Genomic DNA, 21,018 nt, shown 5'->3' on the forward strand with positions numbered 1-21,018 from the left:
AGATGAAGAGAGATGAGAGATGATGAGATGAGAGATGATGAGATGAGAGATGGAGAGAGAGATTGAGATGAGAGATGGAGAGAGATGAGAGATGAGAGATTGAGATGAGAGATGGAGAGAGATGAGCGGTGGAGCGAGATGGAGAGAGAGATGGAGAGAGATGAGATGAGAGATGGAGAGAGAGAGAGAGACAGATGGAGAGAGATGGGAGATGGAGAGAGATGGAGAGAGAGATTGAGATGAAAGATAGAGAGAGATGAGAGGTGGAGAGAGAGATGGAGAGAGATGAGATGAGAGATGAGAGATGGCTCTCTAGCCAGGTGAAAAGCATGGCCAGCCGTAGAAAAATGCTTATTGAAATTCTGAATTATAGTGGATTTATCAGTGGTGACAGTGTTTCCTATCTTCAGTGCAGTGGGCAGCTGGGAGGAGGTGTTCTTATTCTCCAGTGTCCCAGAACTTTTTTGAGTTAGTGTTGCAGGAAGCAAATTTCTGCTTGAAAAAGCTAGCCTTGGCTTTTCTAACTGCCTGTGTATAATGGTTTCTAGCTTCCCTGAAAAGCTGCATATCACAGGGGCTGTTCGATGCTAATGCAGAACGCCATAGGATGTTTTTGTGTTGGTTAAGGGCAGTCAGGTCTGGGGAGAACCAAGGGCTATATCTGTTCCTGGTTCTAAATTTCTTGAATGGGGCATGCTTATTTAAGATGGTTAGGCAGGCATTTTTTTTAAATAACCAGGCATCCTCTACTGACGGGATGAGATCAATATCCTTCCAGGATACCCAGGCCAGGTCGATTAGAAAGGCCTGCTCGCTGGAGTGTTTCAGGGAGCGTTTGACAGTGATGAGTGGAGGTCGTTTGACCGCTGACCCATTACGGATGCAGGCAATGAGGCAGTGATTGCTGAGATCTTGGTTGAAGACAGCAGAGGTGTATTTAGAGGGCAAGTTGGTTAGGATGATATCTATGAGGGTGCCCTTGTTTACGGCTTTGGGGAGGTACCTGGTAGGTTCATTGATAATTTGTGTGAGATTGAGGGCATCAAGCTTAGATTGTAGAATGGCTGGGGTGTTAAGCATGTTCCAGTTTAGGTCGTCTAGCAGCACGAGCTCTGAAGATAGATGGGGGGCAATCAGTTCACATATGGTGTCCAGAGCACAGCTGGGGGCAGAGGGTGGTCTATAGCAGGCGGCAACGGTGAGAGACTTGTTTTTAGAGAGGTGGATTTTTAAAAGTAGAGTTCAAATTGTTTGGGTACAGACCTGGATAGTAGGACAGAACTCTGCAGGCTATATTTGCAGTAGATTGCAACACCGCCCCCTTTGGCAGTTCTATCTTGTCTGAAAATATTGTAGTTTGGGATGAAAATATCAGAATTTTTGGTAGTCTTCCTAAGCCAGGATTCAGACACAGCTAGGACATCTGGGTTGGCAGAGTGTGCTAAAGTAGTGAATAAAACAAACTTAGGAAGGAGGCTTCTAATGTTAACATGCATGAAACCAAGGCTATTACGGTTACAGAAGTCATCAAAAGAGAGCGCCTGGGGAATAGGAGTGGAGCTAGGCACTGCAGGGCCTGAATTCACCTCTACATCACCAGAGGAAAAGAGGAGGAGTAGGATAAGGGTATGGCTAAAAGCGGACAAAGGTATGGTAGGATGTGAATACAGTGGAGGTAAGCCTAGGTATTGAGTGATGAGGGGAGAGATATTGTCTCTAGAAGCATCATTGAAACCAGGAGATGTCATCGCATGTGTGGGTGGTGGAACTAATAGGTTGGATAAGGTATAGTGAGCAGGACTAGAGGCTCTACAGTGAAATAAGCCAATAAACACTAACCAGAACAGCAATGGACAAGGCATATTGACATTAAGGAGAGGCATGCTTAGTCGAGTGATCAAAAGGGTCCAGTGAGTAGTGAGGTTGGTTGGGGTCACGGCGATTCAGACAGCTAGCCGGGCCATCGGTAGCAAGCTAGCATAGGATGGAGGTCTGTTTTTAGCCACCTCGTGCGTTTCCGTCGGTAGGATTAGTGGGGTTCCGTGTGGTAGAGGGGATCAATCCAATTCGCAAAAAAAAAATAGATATATATCTATAGCTATAGCTAACGGTTAGCGGACCGCAGATGGGCGTTCAGGTAACGTCGCGACGGAGGGGCCAGTTGGATAACTCCCTCGGGCAGATAACGTCGGTAGTGCAGTTGTGAAGGCCCAGTGGGGCTCCGCGTTGGCAGTAAAACGGGTCCGGATAGGTGATTGTAGCCCAGGAGTGGCTGATGGAACTCTTCAGCTGGCTAGCTCCGGAATAATTGATGTTTGCTCCGGGATCGACGTAAGCCGATAGTCACACGGATAGCAGCTAGCTAGCTGTGAGATCCAGGTATAAATGTCCAGAGCTTGCGGTTGAAATCCGGGGACATGGAAAGAAAAATAGGTCCGGTATGTTCCGGTCCGAGCCGCGCCGTACAAAACTGGCGATAGAATTTCGAGCTAAAGGATAGCTGATGACCACAAACCGTGGTTAGCTGAATACTAACGATTAGCCAGTAAAGAAGCTAACTAGCTTCTGGCTAGCTTCTGATTGGTTTCTGGCTAGCTTCTGGCTAGATTCTGCCTAGCTTCTGGTTAGCTTCTGGATAGCTTCTGGTTAGCTTCTATGGAGGATTACAGATTTGAGGTAAATAATACATTCTTTTTTTATATAAATTGGTGAGGCTGGTTGCAGGAGAGTGTTTTGAAGTTGAGTTTATGGAAAATATATAAAATATATATAAAAAGGTATGCAAAGAAAGTTGTAAATATATATATATACGGGACATGACAAGACAAGGACAAAAGACATCTGACTGCTATGCCATCTTGGTGACAATAATGTATATGCTGTACTCTATATCATCTACTGCATCTTTATGTAATACATGTATCACTAGCCACTTTAAACTATGCCACATTGTTTACATACCCTACATTACTCATCTCATATGTATGTACTGTACTCTATACCATCTACTGCATCGTACCTATGCCGCTCTGTACCATCACTCATTCATATATCTTTATGTACATATTCTTTATCCCTTTACACTTGTGTGTATAAGGTAGTAAGTAGTTGTGGAATTGTTAGGTTAGATTACTCGTTGGTTACTACTGCATTGTCGGAACTAGAAGCACAAGCATTTCGCTACACTCGCATTAACATCTGCTAACCATGTGTATGTGACAAATAAATTTGATTTGATTTAATCAATTTCATACAATCATATGGTTTCAGAGTTATGGTTTCAGAGTGTAATATTCTAATCATTTATTAAAACACAAGTAAAACATATTCTCTTATCAATCCACCCTTAATGACTAAATAATAAACACTGATACCTAAGATACTATATGGAAACATAAATAGTATCCCAAATTAATCCAAACTGATACATGTATGTACATTTGATATTCATCAATGACTGTTGTATGCCTATATCCAATTGCAACGCTTCCTGTCAGGATTTTTATTGCAATCTTCATAAAAATACAGTCTTAACCCTCAAAAACAGTCTCATCCAACATGGGCTCCTCGTAGTTAAAAGAAACGGAGCCATCTCCTAGGCCTGGAGGCCCGTATTCGTCATCACACTGGCTGATTAAAAGTAAAGATACCTTTCTGGAAAATGACTCAAGTAAAAGTCACCCATTAGAATACGACTTGAGTAAAAGTCTTAAAGTACCTGATATTAATTGTACTTAAGTATCAAAAACAATAGCCTTAAGGTAAATGTACTTAAGTATCAAAAACAATAGCCTTAAGGTAAATGTACTTAACTATCAAAAACTATAGCCTTAAGGTAAATGTACTTAAGTATCAAAAACAATAGCCTTAAGGTAAATATACTTAAGTATCAAAAACAATAGCCTTAAGGTAAATGTACTTAAGTATCAAAAACAATAGCCTTAAGGTAAATGTGCTTAACTATCAAAAACAATAGCCTTAAGGTAAATGTACTTAAGTATCAAAAACAATAGCCTTAAGGTAAATGTACTTAAGTATCAAAAACAATAGCCTTAAGGTAAATGTACTTAACTATCAAAAACAATAGCCTTAAGGTAAATGTACTTAAGTATCAAAAACAATAGCCTTAAGGTAAATGTACTTAACTATCAAAAACAATAGCCTTAAGGTAAATGTACTTAAGTATCAAAAACAATAGCCTTAAGGTAAATGTACTTAAGTATCAAAAACAATAGCCTTAAGGTAAATGTACTTAAGTATCAAAAGGAAATGAAACGCAAGAGCCATAAATCCAAAAAGAAAAACAGCCAGACCTTTTATTTTGTTTGAGCTTTTCTGAGAGGTAACAGTTGTCGTGGAAAATTCATGTATACTAAGAGAGATTTGGACAATTATTCAAACAATCAATCTTTATTTAACATTGATTCTTTATTGCAATATTAATTAATAATAAGCTGGTCGACCACAGACTCTGAAGTGTGTGTCTCCGAGAGCTTAACCTTACAGACAATGCAGAGTTCTTATATAGTAGATCAAAAAATGCTTAGTCATAGCTGGTTCCACCCCTCCCATGCAGATCGGGGGGCATCATAAGTCACCTCGGGTTCATCTTGTGGTTATCTGCACCTGGTGTTGTTTAATCCCCAACCGGGCTTAGATTCCCAGATGCTAGGATGATTAGGAACAATAATGGTTTTGTTCTACTCCTCCAGGCTATCTCTATCTCGGTTATACCGACCACATCTTGTCTATGGAATGCAGTCTGTAGGTAAATCAATCAATTGTCAGCTCAAGCTCCAGAGGCCCAACTCTGTCCCACAGACACAGATGAGCGAGTACTCATCATAGCTATTCGATGCATACACAGTATTATAATATCATCTTGTAAATGTTCCATCGCAGTCTTACGGATGCAAGAAGAGCTCAGATTCTTTTTATGTTTTTACAATGTGGATTCTCAAATAGGCAACACTTCAAAATACATCTCTGACAGACAAAATAGAAGTATGCCTTAATGAAGGAATATAGCCAGTAAACGTAAGCACTTTACAATCACTGTCACTTTGCTTTAGAAACAACATCCTATAATAGAACCCTATACAGAAATATTTTTTTTAAAGTAGGAACATGAGGACATCGCCACTGTTGGAACTGCATTAGAAATCAGGGTGTCAGGTCATGTCTTTGTAACAAGGACACCTAGAACTTGTGAATTTGAAACGAAAATTTACAAAAACGCATAAGGCATCTGTGTCCTTGGGCTTGTTAGCGTGAAGCTATCATTACTTGAAGAATTTACAGTTCATCTTCAGTAAAAGCTGGTTTTCAAAGTTTCTGGAATCCAGCCTTGCTCTCCTGGGGCTGAAAACAAGTCCTGCAATGCTGAACAGCCTTTTCACAGGCAGCTGAGGCAGGTAAGGGTGTGAGACAGCTTACAGATGTTGTCTTACCCATTCTGATGGTGGCATCATCCTTTGTCCACATTCTTTTTTTGTTTTTGTTTTTTGGAGAAGGAATGCTGCTGCGATAAAGCTCAGGTTCGTGAAACATGTGGCTGAAGCGCTTCTTCAGTCCCAGTTGTAGCACATCCACCAGAGGCTTACAGTACCTCAGGGACTCGGTCAAGTTTTGTGATCAGCAGGTTGGTAGTTGGAAGTAGCCACCCCATCTGGACATTGGTTTCAGCCTGCAGGATGTTGAGGGCCTTTGCGACTGGGCTCATGGTGGCAGCATACTCTGTGAGGAAGGCGAGTTCAGCTGAATTGAACCTGTGAAAAAAAATTTGAATAATAATAACGTTGTGTTTCCTAACCCTATATAAAGGGGACCACTAACCATTTCACCTGATTCAACTACAGTAATCAATGGCTGGATGAGTAGTTGACTAAATGGATCAATGATAGGCTACAACATGTGAAAAAGTCCCCAAGCAAAGGGTCAGGAAACACTGCAACCGATTTAGACAACATTCAAGACCTTAAATTATGACAAAATAATACATAATCCTTACTAACATTGGAACCTCGAAGTCTGTGCCGAGAACTCTGACGACCGCCTCTCCTTTGTCTTTGACGATCCTCAGGAGTTCCACCTTGTAGCATTCGGGCGCATCAGCTTGTACTCAAATCCATCATCTTCATTCAGGATCATTGCCACATCAACAAACTCCAATCCTTCACCTTCCTATTGTTCCTCTTAACCATCTTCCTGTCTTGGCTGATCTGCTGCACCACCCGCTGCTTCCACTGTCTCGTTGTTTTCATCTTCACCAAAAAACTTTGAGAGCTTTCAAGAAGTTGGAACCTTTGTCTGTTGTTGTTCTCACAATCTTAACTCGGAATTCAAAATCAGAATGGATGTCATTTAGGGTGCCTGTCAACACATTAATAAATCCTCCTGGGCTGACATCCTGTTAACGGGATGATATTACAACAGCCAGTGAAAGTGCAGGGCGAAAAATTCAAAACATCAAAAATCTCATAATTAAAATTCCTCAAACATACATGTATCTCATACCATTTTAAAGGTAATCTTGTTGTTAATCCCACCACAGTGTCCGATTTCAAATATGCTTTACAGCAAAAGCACCACAAAAGCACCACAAACGATTATGTTAGGTCACCACCAAACAACAATAAACACAGCCATTTTTTCCAGCCAAAGATAGCAGTCACAAAAAGCACAAATAGAGATAAAACTAATCACCAACCTTTGATGATCTTCATCAGATGACACTCATAGGACTTCATGTTACACAATACATGTATGTTTTGTTTGATAAAGTTCATATTTATCCAAATATGAGTTTACATTGGCGCGTTACATTCACTAGTTCCAAAAACATCCAGTGATTTTGCATAGCCACATCATTCAACATAAATACTCATCATAAATGTAGATGATAATACAAGTTATATACATGGAATTATAGATATACCTCTCCTTAATGCAACCGCTGTGTCTGATTTTTTTTTTAAACTTTACGGAATAAGCAAACCATGCAATAATCTGAGATGGCGCTCAGAAAAATAGTCACAATAGCCACCATGTTGGCGTCAACATATGCAAGAAATTACATGATAAATACTCCCTTACTTGGATGATCTTCATCAGAAAGCACTCCAGGAATCCTAGGTCCACAATTTATGTTTGTTTTGTTCGATAATGTCCGTTATTTATGGCCAAATACCTCCTTTTGTTAGCGCGTTTGGTATACATATCTAAATGCTCATTCTGGTAAGCGTTACGTCGGACAAAAACTTCAAAAAGTAGGTCGAAGAAACATTTCAAACTAAGCACAGAATCAATCATTAGGATGTTTTTAACATATAGCTTCAATAAAGTTCCAACCGGAGTATACCTTTGTGTCTTCATGAGCAATGGAATGCAAGTGGTTACCATGAGGAATGCGCGTGATCAGAAAATGGCTGACTGCCAGTCACCTGATACATTCTGCTCTCATTCAGTCCCACAACACAGTAGAAGTCTCATTCAAATGTCTATAGACGGTTAACATCTAGTGGAAGCCCTAGGAAGTGCAAAATCATTAATATCTCAAGGGGATTTCAATGGGAACTGTGGTGAATACATACCAAGCTCAGATTTCCCACTTCCTGTTTTGATTTCTCCTCAGGATTTTGCCTGCCATATGAGTTCTGTTATACTTACAGACATCATTCAAACAATTTTAGAAACGTTAGTGTTTTCTATCCAATACTAATAACAATATGCATATATTGGCAACTGAGACTGAAGAGCAGGCCGTTTACTTTGGGCAACTTATTCTTCCAAGCTACTCAATACAGCCCCCCAGCCATAAGAAGTTAAAGGTGTGCGATCCTCTCAACCGTTTACAGGCCAGGGTTGCAGAGCATCTGTTGAGACTGTCAGGGTCTATCCAGTGGGCTGTAACACCAATAAAGCTCCGTCTTCTTGCCAGACCAGCAGTCGGTGGTGGTGGCGATGTAGTCAACTCCTCTCATGGTCTCAGTCACCGCCTTCTTCATTTCCTTGGAGGCTTCATTAATCCTGGAGCACAGTGGGACCTTGATATGAGTTAGGCGGCAGATCCTGGACAAACTATCTGAACGGTTCTTGTTCAATAGTGAATTGTTGGAGCCCTTGGACCACATACTTGACCACAGCTTTGTCAATGGATTTTTGAGACACTGTCTTCAGTAATGTGCTCTGCTTGATGGTGGAGGGAGTCTCAGGGGCACGTTTTCTCTTCAGAGTGTTTGCTGTAAGTACTCAATATTTCTTAAGAAGGTGTACATTATTTTTCTGAAATAATAAAAAACGGAAAAGAGAAAGATAGTTAGTTAGCTAGATAACTACCATCACCAAATACTTAAGGTATAGGATCCTAATTTTAAAATTCTAAACAACATTAGTTATGTGAGAGTTTGTGACCAACATTTAATATTACAATGAGGAAAAAACTATGTTAATTGTAGGTTACGTCAATAACTTAAGTCTACAGTAATTAGCTAGGTAAGAACAACTTTATCAACTAACACAAGGAATAGATAACCAGGTGTTTAGAGAAAAGGTATTTGGCTAGACTAAAGTTAGCTGATTAAAATGTGTCCAGATTCAGAAACTACTAGTTAGCTAGCTTGTCGACAAGCTAGTTAGCCCATGTCAGTTTAGTTAGATTGCGTTATCTAACAAAGCTTCTGAATCTGGGTACATTTTAGCCAGCTAAAGTAGGTAGCTACTAGCTCGTGAACTATTTAGGTATAGGATTAGCTAGCATCAACTAATACTGCTTCCTGCATTAGCAAATGTGGGCTAGCTAGGTTAGCTAATGTTAGCTAGCATGCTAATTAGAATGCTAATGTTATTCTAGCTAGCTAGCAAGCTAACAGTAGGCTTAAGGTTACCTCAATGTGTTTTTTTATGTTAGACGGCGAGTTCTCGAACACTAGTATTTCCTGAACTTTCGGTAAACATAACAGACATTTCATCCGGTAGGATGAATCCTTCATTCCCGAAAAAAGAAAACATTTATTTTAGATACGGCCAAGGGTGTTCATCCTCGTCAGGAGGTGGTGGTAGAGCGATGTCAGACATGCTTGTGCAATTTCGGACACGCTTGGGCAAAGTGCTGCTGAGTGGATGAATGTTTTGCAAGTGATAGGCTCCTGGTGGGGTTGGGGGGTATACACTTTAGGACCCTTGGATTTGCCCAAACTGATGAAGATTGGATCAACTCTGCATGTCGTCGACCTACTGCCTTGAAAAACAAGTTCACCCATGAGTGTGTCGACTCGCCAATGTTGCTTGATTCTTTTTTCCAACATGATTTGTTGTTTTCTTCCAGCTTCAGATTGATTTGATTTTGTTGCGAGTAAAGAAGGTGTCGGGAAATGTATGGGAGGAAATGTATACTTTTCTTTAGTTTTCATGTATGAAGTCAAAGTCAACAGAAATATAAATACTAAAGTACAGATACCCCCAAACAATACTTCAGTATTTGTACTTCGTTACTTTACACAACTGCCCATGGACCCGGAGCCCGTGGCTTACGCCCAGTGGTGGAAAAAGTACCCAATCGTCGTACTTGAGTACAAGTAAAGATACCTTAATAGAAAATGACTCAGTAAAATACTACTTGAGTAAAAGTCTGAAAGTATTTGGTTTGAAATATACAAAACTATTAAAAGTAAATGAAAGTGCCCCCCCCCCCCCCCCAAAAAAAAAGTTAATGTATTAGCCATTTCATTTCAATTGTCTTATTTATTTATTTATTTTTTAATTTTACCCCTTTTTCTCCCGAATTTTCGTGGTATCCAATTGTTGTAGTAGCTACTATCCTGTCTCATCGCTACAACTCCCGTACGGAAGCCATTTCAAATGTCATATTTTAACCAGACAGCACAATTTTGTTATTTATTTTTTATTGACGGATCGCCAGGGGCACAATCTAACACTCAGACATAATTTACAAACTAAGCATTTGTGTTTAGCGAGTCCACCAGACCAGAGGCAGTAGGGATGAGCAAGGATGCTCTCTTGATAAGTGTGTGAATCGGACCATTTTTTATCTCAAAATGGGTGTCGGGGAAAATGTATGGAGTAAAAAGTACATTATTTTCATTAGTGGAGTGAAGTTGGCAAAAAAATATAAATAGTAAAGTACAATACAACTACCCCCCCCCCCAAAAAACGACTTAAGTACTTTACATTGTTTTTACTTAAGTACTTTACATTGTTTTTACTTAAGTACTTTACATTGTTTTTACTTAAGTACTTTACATTGTTTTTACTTAAGTACTTGACATTGTTTTTACTTAAGTACTTTACATTGTTTTTACTTAAGTACTTTACATTGTTTTTACTTAAGTACTTGACATTGTTTTTACTTAAGTACTTTACACCACTGCTTTACGCCCATCCGTCCACAACACCCTAGCAAAACCCAGCCTACTTGAATGTAATAGCGCTCACCTTTGTCCCTAGTGTTGGCATCTCCCGACCTCCTGGGGACCTGGCTGGAAATTGAATTTCAAAGTTGATTTAGAGCAACCTGGCTGCTAATCCAACCTCTATTTATCTTTCTCTCTGTCACCCTCTCGCAATTAAATGATATCCAAAGTGCTTTATTGGCTTGGGAAACATATATACTCAGCCACACCGTCTAGTACCGGTTCTTCTGGAATGGAAATGTTGCTCAATTGGTATCAAGGGACCTAACGTGTTCCAGGAAAACATTCCCCACTACATTCCACCACCGCCACCAGGCAGGATGGGGCCATGGACTCACGCTGCTTACACCAAATCCTGACTCTGCCATCAGCACGACACAACAGGAAATGGTATTCATCAGACAAGGGCAATGTTTTTCTACTCCTCAATTGTCCAGTGTTGGGAATCGCCTGCCCACTGGTGTCACTTCTTGTTGTTTTTAGCTGATTGGAGTGGAACCCGGTGTGGTCGTCTGCTGCAATTGTCCATCCGTGACTAAGACCGACCATTCTGCACACCATTGTTGTACTGCGCCGTTGTTTGACTGTTTGTGGCTGTTAGCTTGGTATTCCCCTTCGACACCTCTCATCAACAAGCTGTTTTCGCCCTCAGGACTGCCGCTGACTGGATGCCTTTTTTTTTCTTCTTCTTCTTCACCATTCTCGGTAAACCCTAAATATTATGGTGCGTGAAAATCCCAGGAGACCGGCCGTTTCGGAGATACTGGAACTGGCGAGCCTGGCACCGACCATCATACCATGGTCAAAGTTTGTTGAGGTCACTCGTTTTGCCCGTTCTAACATTCAATTGAACAGTAACTGAATGCCTTGATGCCCGTCTCTGTGCTTTATATAGCAAGCCACGGTCACATGACTCACTGTCTATAGGAGCGAACCATTTTTGGGAACGGGGGTGGTGTACCTAATAAACTGTGTATGTTTACATTGCCAATGCAACTGAAATAGACAATAAACAAAAGTAAAATAACCAATCAGAAATGAACAGTAAACATTACACACAAGTTTCTAAAGAATAGAGACATTTCAAATGTTATATATTTGTTTTATGTACAGTGTTGTAACAATAAGCAAATAGTTGAAGAATGAAAGGGAAATAAATAAACAAATAGATTGTATTTACAATGTTGTTTGTTCTTCACTGGTTGCCCTGTTCTTCTGGCAACAGGTCACAAATCTTTCTGCTGTGATGACACACTGTGGTATTTCACCTAATTGGTATGGAAGTTTGTCAAAATTTGATTTATTTCCTAATTATTTGTGTGTCTGTGTAATCTGAGAGGAACATGTCTCTATAATATGGTCATACATTTGGCAGGCAGTTAGGAAGTGCAGCTCGGTTTCCACCTCATTTTGTGGGCAGTGGGCATATAGCCAGTCTTCCCTTGAGAGCAAGTTCTGCCTATAGCGACCTCTCTCAATAGCAAGGGCTATGGTCACTGAGTTTGTACATAGTCAAAGCTTTTCTTCATTTTGGGTCAGTCACAGTGGTCAAGACTTCGGCTAATATGTACTGTCTGTTTAGAGCCAAATAGCATTCCAGTTTTCTCTGTTTAAAAATTGTGTCCGGACGTTCTCTTTTTGTTTTCTCATGATTTGGCTGGTTCTAATTGTTTTGCTGTCCTGGGGTTCTGTGGGATCTGTTTGTGTTTGTGAACAGAGCCCCAGGACCAGCTGGCTGAGGGGGACTCTTCTCCAGGTTCCCCTCTCTGTAGGCCATGGCTTTGTTATGGAAGGTATGAGAATTGCTTCCTTTTAGGTAGTTCTGCTCTGCTTGCATTATTTGGTGGATAATGTTGTGCACAGAACATGTTTTTGCTCAATTCTGCATGCAGAGTTTCAATTTGGTGTTTGTTTTGGTTGGTGAGTGGACCCCAGACCTCACAACGATAAAGGGAAAGGGTTATAGAACTGATTCAAGTATTTTTAGCCAGATCCTAATTGGGATGTTGAATTGTATGTTCCTTTTGATTGCGTAGAAGGCCCTTCTTGCCTTGTCTCTCAGATCATTTACAGCTTTGTGGAATTTACCTGTGGTGCTGATGTGCTCTAAGGCAACGGTGTCTAGATGGAATTTGTAGTGCTTGTTCCGGCAGCTGGAACACCATTATTTTTGTATGACTGAGATTCACTGTCAATGCCCAGGTCTGACAGAATCTGTGCAGACATTCTAGGTGCTGTAGGCCCTCCTTAGTTGGCGTCAGAAGCACCAGATCATCAGCGAACAGTAGACATTTGACTTCAGATTCTAGTAGGGTGAGGCTGGGTGCTGCAGACTGTTCTAGTGCCCTTGTCAACTCATTGACATTCGGAAAGCAGTCTGACCACTTCCCTTTTTCCACATTTTGTAACATTAGAGGCTTATTCTAAAATGGATTCAATTGTTTTTTTCCTAGTCAATCTACACACAATACCCCAAAATGACAAAGCAAAAATGCGTGGCTATTTTATTAAAAAATATAAAAACGTAAATATCGTATTTACATAAATATTTAGACCCTTTTATCCATTGATCATCCTTGAGATGTTTCTACAACTTGATTGGGGTCCACCTTGTTGTAAATTCATTTGATTGGACATGATTTGGAAAAGCACACACCTGTCTATGTAAGGTCCCACAGTTGACAGTGCATGTCAGAGCAAAAACCAAGCCATGAGGTCGAAGGAATTGTCCGTAGAGCTCCGAGACAAGATTGTGTTGAGGCACAGATCTGGGGAAAAGTACCAAGACATTTCTGCAGCATTGAAGGTCCCCATGAACACAGTGGCCTCATTCTTAAATGGAAGAAGTTTGGACTCTTCCTGGAGCCAAACTGAGCGATCGGGGGAGAAGGGCCTTGGTCAGGGAGGTCACTCTGACAGAGCTCCAGAGCTCCTCTGTGTAGTTGGCAAACCAGCACTCCACCAACCAGGCCTTTATGGTAGAGTGGCCAGATTGAAGCCACTCCTCAGTAAAAGGCACATGACAGCCTGCTTGGAGTTTGCCGAAAGGAACCTAATGGACTCTGACTATGAGAAACAAGATTCTCTGGTCTGATTAAACCAAGCTTGAACACTTTGGCCTGAATCCTAAGTGTCACATCTGGAGGAAACCTGGCACCATCCCTACAGTAAAGCATGGTGGTGGCAGCATCATGCTATAGGGATGTTTTTCAGCCCCAGGGACTGGGAGAATAGTCAGGATCACGGCAAAGATTAACAGAGAAAAGTACAGAGATCTTTGATGAAAACCTTCTCCAGACTGCTCAGGACCTCAGAATGGGGCAAATGTTCACCTTCCAACAGGACAACGACCCTAAACACACAGCCAAGACAAGGAGGAGTAGCTTCGGGACAAGTCTCTGAATGTCCTTGAGTGGCCCAGCCAGAGCCCGGACTTGAACCTGATCGAACATCTCTGGAGAGAACTGAAAATAGCTGTGCAGCGACTCTCCCCATCCAACCTGACAGATCTTGAGAGGATATGCAGAGAATGGGAGAAACTCCCCAAATACAAGTGTGCCAAGCTTCTAGCGTTATTATTTATACATTTGCACTAATTTCTAAAAACCTGTTTTGAGGGGAAAATGATTTTATACATTTTGAATAAGGCTGTAACGTAACAAAATGTGGAAAAAGTCAAGTGGTCTGAATACTTTGGTTGGGGGTCGTTGATGGACAGTGATATTTAAATCTTGTTTCTGTTTTTTTTTAAAGCATATTTAAGTCACAACTGAGACTAGACCACTCAGCAACACTCAACACCACTTGGTAAGCCATTGTGTTGTGTCTTTGCATTAAAAAAAATTGTAATTGTCCCGCAGAAGAATAAAGAACAAAAGAATACAAATTAAAAACGACAGAGTTAGATAAAAATCCAATACAACACAAAGTGAAACCATCTCTGTTTTTAAGTATTGTGGTGGCAGCATCATGTTGTGTTGGCATGTCATCGGCAGAGACTGGAGAGTTTGTCAGGATCAGAAGAAAAATGAACTGATTAAAGGCTCGGTTAAAAATTTGCAAAAAACCCCACCTCAGTCTTCTGAAAACCTAACCCTTAGCTAAAGTTGTATTTTTCTATGGGACAATTACAAAATATACACCAGACTGGCTTTCCAAGAGTTGTTGAGTGTTCCTGAGGAGTTTTAGCGTCAGTCCTGACTTAAATTAGCTTGAAAATCACAGACAAAGTTTGAATATGGCTGTCCATCAACGATTCCCAAACAAATTTAACAGGCTTGAGCAATTTTGACGAAAACAATGGATATAGGTTGCCCTAAGAGTAGTGCAAAGTTGGTAGAATATTATTCCCAAATGTTTGCTGTAATGGCTGCCAAAGGTGCTTTCATCAAGTATTCATGTGAAAAAGAGGTGTGATGACATCCGTAATCAAGACATCTTTGGGTTCTTTTTGTTGTTGTTTTTCCTTAATTTGGAAAATGTATAATCTATAACTTTCTTTCACTTTGAAAATGTGGAGAAGGTTGTGTAGATCTGTAGGTAAAATTACATTTTAAGGTAGCAAAATGTGAAAAATGTTCAAGGGGGTGTAGAATTTCTGTAGGCACAGTATGTTGAAGAGGGTGGGGCTCAAGCTGCATCCCTGTCTCAACCCATGACCCTGAGGAAAGAAATCTGTGTGTTTTACCAGCACACTTGTTGTTTGTGTACATGGATTTTATAATGTTGTATGTTTTACCCCAACATCGCTTTCCATCAATTTATATAGTAGACCTTCATGCCATATTGAGTTCTGCAAAGCAGGAGAATACTTTACTTTTGTTTTGGTTTGTTTGTCAATTAGGGTGCGCAAGGTAAATATGTGGTCTTTTGTACGGTAATTCGGTTAAAACCCAATTTGACATTTGCTCAGGACGTTGTTTTCACTGAGGAAACATAGGAGTTTGCTGTTAATGATAATGCAGAGGATTTTCCCAAGGTTGCTGTTGATATATCCCACAGTAATTATTGGTGTCGAATTTCTCTCCACTTTTGTGGATTGGGGTGATCAGTACTTGGTTCCAAATATTGGGGAATATGCCAGACGTGAGGATGATGTTAAAGTATAGCCAATTTAAATTTGTGGTCTGTATATTTTATAATTTAATTTAGGATACCATCAACCCCACAGGCCTTTTTGGGTTGGAGGGTTTGTATTTTGTCCTGTAGTTCAATGTAATTGGAGAATCCAGTGGGTTCTGGTTCTTTAATAGCTGATTCTAAGATTTTGTATTTGATCATGTATATGTTTTTTCTGTTTATTCTTTGTTATAGAGCCAAAAAGATTGGAGAAGTGGTTTACCCATACATCTCTGTTTCGGACACATAACCTTGTGTTGCTGTTTGTTCTTTGTTAAAGATCCAAAAAGATTGGAGAAGTGGTTTACCCATACATCTCTGTTTCGGACACATAATCTTGTGTTGCTGTTTGTTCTTTGTTATCGATCCAAAAAGATTGGAGAAGTGGTTTACCCATACATCTCTGTTTCGGACACATAACCTTGTGTTGCTGTTTGTTCTTTGTTATAGATCCAAAAAGATTGGAGAAGTGGTTTATCCACACATCTCCGTTTTGGATCAATATTTATTCGTATGGTTGTTTGTTTAATGTGTTCCAATGTTCCCAGAAGTCGTTAGATTCTATCGATTCTTCAATTACATTGAGCTGATCTCTGACGTGCTGTTCCTTCTTTTTCCGTAGAGTATTTCTGTATTGTTTTAGTAATTCACCATAGTGAAGGTGTAGACTCGGGTTTACTGGGTTTCTGTTTTTGGTTGGATAGGTTGCTCAATTTCTTTCTTAGGGTTTTGCATTCCTCCTCAAACCATTTGCCAATGTTGTAATACATTTTTTAGGTTGTCTGCTTGAAATTGATTGATTTGTTAATAAGAAAGCTGAGCGGTCAAATATACAGTTTAGGCTTTCTACATGCAGGTTTACACCTTCTCTATTGCAGTGAAACCATTATGTCCAGGAAATTGTCTAGAAGGATTGGATTTATTGTTGCCCGATAGTTTCTTAATATTATTCAGTTCCTTTGGCTTTGATGTCTCATGATTGAGTATTGCTTTGTTCAAGTAGTGTGATTTTGCTGTGGTCTGATAGGGGTGTCAGTGGGCTGACTGTGAACGCTCTGAGAGACTCTGGGTTGAGGTCAGTGATAAAGCAGTCTACAGTACTACTGCCAAGGGACAAGCTGTAGGTGTACCCTGCATGTGACATAGCTGCAAGAGTTGTGACCCATTTTCTTGTTGGTTGTTTTGTGGTAATTGTGTCCAGGGCGGTATATTTGGGAGGGAATGCTGTCACCTCCAGGTAGGTGCTTGTCCATATGTGTGCTGAGGGTGTCAGGTTCTTGTCCAGTTCTGACATTTAGGCCGCCATTGTTAGGTTCTAATTCTCAGAGTAAAAAAAGCTTAACAAAGTTTATTCTGTCAAGTTTAACCCAGAATCCAACACCATATACTAGTACATGTCCCTGGGCATAGACGATCACCCTTTAGGATAGAGAATATGTCTTCATTAAAGTATGGGGATTCTAGTGGGGGGATATAGGTAGCAAAAAGGAGGAAATTTTTCTCTGTTAAGATAATTTGCTTTTTGATTTCTAGCTCTCTTTCTCACAACACAAGACAAAGTACCCAGATACAATCTTGAACTCTTTGAACCCATGGCAAATATATACAGTCAGCGAGAATGTATTAGAGTTCTCTCTCTCTCTCTCTCTCTCGCTCTCCCCAGGTGCAGACTGTCTGATGGGTGTGTACCTGTTCTTTGTCGGTGTGTTTGACGTGAAGTTCCGAGGGGAGTACAATCGCAACGCTCTCCTGTGGATGGAGAGTGTGGAATGTCGAACCATCGGATTCCTGGCTATGCTCTCCTCAGAGGTGAATTAACACGCGCGTACACACAGACACGCCTGTGGATGGAGAGAAAGTCCTCAGAGGTACAATGAGAATAATGAGTATAGTTATTGGTGTCAGATTACAGACATAAATTAAGAATCCCGGAGTGAATTTTTTCTATATTTCTCTGCTCTCATTCTGATTCTTCCAGAACGTCATGTCCTGTCTGCAGGCTAACTCACAATGTCCTGAATATATTTTCTCTCCCAATACATTTCTGACTGAGGAAGTGTTCCAAAGGGTAACCTTCCCTCAATGTAGTGCACTACTTTAGGGTGCAATGTGGTGTGCCAGTTGGGACGCACAAAACTGGCAGCCCAAGCTGTTTCCCCTGAAGAAGTCTGGAGGATCACGATGTTCTAGTAGTCCCAGTCTGTTTGTGCCATCATGCCAAATCATTGTCACTCATTAGGTCCCGGTCTGTTTGGCAGGACAATTCCATAGTCGGCAAGAAAGTAGAAACAGAGTGCCAGTCCACTGTTCTACTACAGAGTCCACTGTTCTACTACAGAGTCCACTGTTCTACTACAGAGTCCACTGTTCTACTACAGGAATCAGTTGTCTTGACCTCTTGTAATGCTGTATCTGCAGGTATAATTTCTGTTTCTGATCTATCTGACAAGGAAGAGCGAGAGACACAGAGAGAGTGTGTGTTTGTAACTGTAATACTGCATGTTACAGATATCAGTTTTTTTGTTGACCTACCTGACTGTTGAGAGACAGAGACAGAGACAGAGACAAAGTGTATGTTTGTAACTGTAATGCTATCTTCCAGGTATCAGTTTTGTTGTTGACCTACCTGACTGTCGAGAGACAGAGACAAAGGCAGACAAAGTGTATGTTTGTAACTGTAATGCTGTCTTCCAGGTATCAGTTTTGTTGTTGACCTACCTGACTGTTGAGAGACAGAGACAAGAGTGTATGTTTGTAACTGTAATGCTGTCTTCCAGGTATCAGTTCTGCTGTTGACCTACCTGACTGTCGAGAGACAGAGACAGAGACAAAGTGTATGTTTGTAACTGTGATGCTGTCTTCCAGGTATCAGTTCTGCTGTTGACCTACCTGACTGTCGAGAGACAGAGACAGAGACAAAGTGTATGTTTGTAACTGTGATGCTGTCTTCCAGGTATCAGTTCTGCTGCTGACCTACCTGACTATGGAGAAGTTCCTGGTCATAGTGTTTCCCTTCAGCCACCTGAGACCTGGTAAACTGCAGACTGTGGTGAGTCACACTATGCCTGCTTATGACATTACTTGTGCCCTCCTTCAACAGGACAAACTACTTAATCTGCTATATCAGGTTATGTATCTGATTACCAGGTAAACTACAGACTGAGTCTGTCAGCTGGTGACTTTATACACAAGCACTGCTGCACCATCTGTGGCCATTATGTTGATCTATCTGTGACTCGTTTCAGGAAACTAGGCATATGTCGAGCATCACTACTTCACAAGACATGCATTTCAACGTAAACATATATTTTTTTTATCAAATTGCGTTTTTTGTCAGAAATGCTTTCTGGAACATGTACCTTAATAAGAAACATGTACCTTAAACCTCTCTTGGATATGTGGCACGCTAGTGTCCCACCTGGACAAAAGCCAGTGAAAATGCAGAGCGCCAAATTCAAATAAATTACTATGAAAATCAAACTTTCATGAAATCACACATGCAAGATACCAAATTAAAGCTACACTTGTTGTGAATCCAGCCGACATGTCATATTTCAAAAAAGCTTTTCGGTGAAAGCAAATTATGCTATTATCTGAGGATAGCACCTCCGTAAACAAAGAGAGAAACCATATTTCAACCCTGCAGGCGCGACACAAAACGCAGAAATAAAAATATCATTCATGCCTTACCTTTGACGAGCTTCTTTTGTTGGCACTCCAATATGTCCCATAAACATCACAAATGGTCCTTTTGTTTGATTAATTCCGTTGATATATATCCAAAATGTCCATTTATTTGGCACGTTTGATCCAGAAAAACACTGGTTCCAACCTGCGCAACGTGACCACAAAATATCTCAAAAGTTACCTGTAAACTTTGCCAAAACATTTCAAACTACTTTTGTAATACAACTTTAGGTATTTTTTTACGTAAATAATCAATAAAATTGAAGACGGGATGATCTGTTCAATACAGGAGGAAAACTAACTTTAGCATGCTTTCTGGTCACGCGCCTCTAACACTACACTTCAAGTTACCCTCTTTCAAGATGGCCGTACTTCTTCATTACACAAAGGAATAACCTCAGCCAATTTCTAAAGACTGTTGACATCCAGTGGAAGCGATAGAAACTGCAAGAAGGTCCATTAGAAATCTGGATTCCCAAAGATATCCCATTGAAAAGAGAGTGACCTAAAAAAAAAAATCTGAATGGTTTGTCCTCTGGGTTTCGCCTGCTCCATAAGTTCTGTTGTACTCACAGACATGATTCAAACCGTTTTAGAAACTTCAGTGTTTTCTATCCAAATCTACTAATAATATGCATATCTTATCTTCTGGGGATGAGTAGCAGGCAGTTGAATCTGGGCATGCATTTCATCCGGACGTGAAAATACTGCCCCCTGTCACCAAGAAGTTAATAAGAAACATGTATGCCATCTCAAAATATGAATACAATTGTTAAATTACGAGCCTAGTTGGTTTAGCCATGGAAGAAGACAGAAACCTTCCCGCTAGCCATGATTGGCTGAGATAATGAATGGGCTGGACATGCCGAGAGATTAGTTTGGATTGGTCTACCATGTAGGTCGCTTCTGTCTATTACATGAGCTGCTCAGTATGTGATGGTAATTCTTTCTAACACATTTTTTTTGAAGATATCACAAAGAACTGAAAAAGTGTTGCTAATGCTTTCTACTTAATGGAGTTTTGAAATCAGTGGAATGTCCGGTGGAAGCAGAGTATGATAGCTAAGGAGAGTAATTCTGCCGTTTGATTGCAAATATTCAGAGGGAGTCGAAGAGAGAACACACAGAAGGCTGTTGTATAAAATACCTGTCTCTGGATTACATCTTCAAACTAAGGGAAACCATGGTGACAGAGAGGGAGAAGCGTTCATACATGTATAAGGGTAAGAGAGTCTAGCTAGCTACATTTTCAGATATTATAAGTTTCTAATTTTGACGGAAAGTCATTTTCATTGCAAGTTAATGCATACTCTTAGCTAGCTAGCTGGCTCGCTTGCTAACGTTACGTGTATTATCTGTGTAGGAATATTATTTGTATCTCAGAGCCATTTGCATTGCTAGTTTATGGCCTAATGTTAGCTAGCTAGCGAGTAGCTAAAGCTGCAGGTAGTTAAAGCTAGTTGGTTAGCTTTAGCTACCTGCAGGGTAGGAACATGACTTGGGATTATGGTTAATTGTTTAGCTAGCTAGCTACATATCTAAACAAAAGACTCCCATTATGCAAGTAACCATTTGACTGTACCGTTTACACCTTCTGTATCCTGCAACAAATTAACTTTCATTTTATTTGCTGTAGTGTGTGTGTTTACCAGAGACGGTAATGTGAAGAACAATATGACCTGCTCCAAAGTCAAAATAGGATATGAGACAGTGTCCAAGTTTTAATATTCTCCAGTGGAATGTCCTGCTTTTATTTTGTCACACTCACATCCTATTTTCTGTA

The 21,018-nt window shown here is 40.4% G+C and overlaps 1 protein-coding gene across 2 annotated transcripts in view; it reads left to right on the forward strand.

Moving 5' to 3' along the window:
• The window catches only part of LOC110510244 (relaxin receptor 2), a 184,512-nt gene that overhangs the window by 141,622 nt on the left and 21,872 nt on the right, over window positions 1–21,018 (forward strand). For both annotated transcript variants that reach the window (XM_036967527.1, XM_036967526.1), the window contains exons 16-17: window positions 17,212–17,357; window positions 18,502–18,597. In XM_036967527.1, the coding sequence (XP_036823422.1) occupies window positions 17,212–17,357; window positions 18,502–18,597 (242 nt within the window). The remainder of the gene's footprint in view (window positions 1–17,211; window positions 17,358–18,501; window positions 18,598–21,018) is intronic.

Source organism: Oncorhynchus mykiss, chromosome Y (genome assembly GCF_013265735.2).
Source record: "Oncorhynchus mykiss isolate Arlee chromosome Y, USDA_OmykA_1.1, whole genome shotgun sequence".
NCBI lineage: Eukaryota > Metazoa > Chordata > Actinopteri > Salmoniformes > Salmonidae > Oncorhynchus > Oncorhynchus mykiss.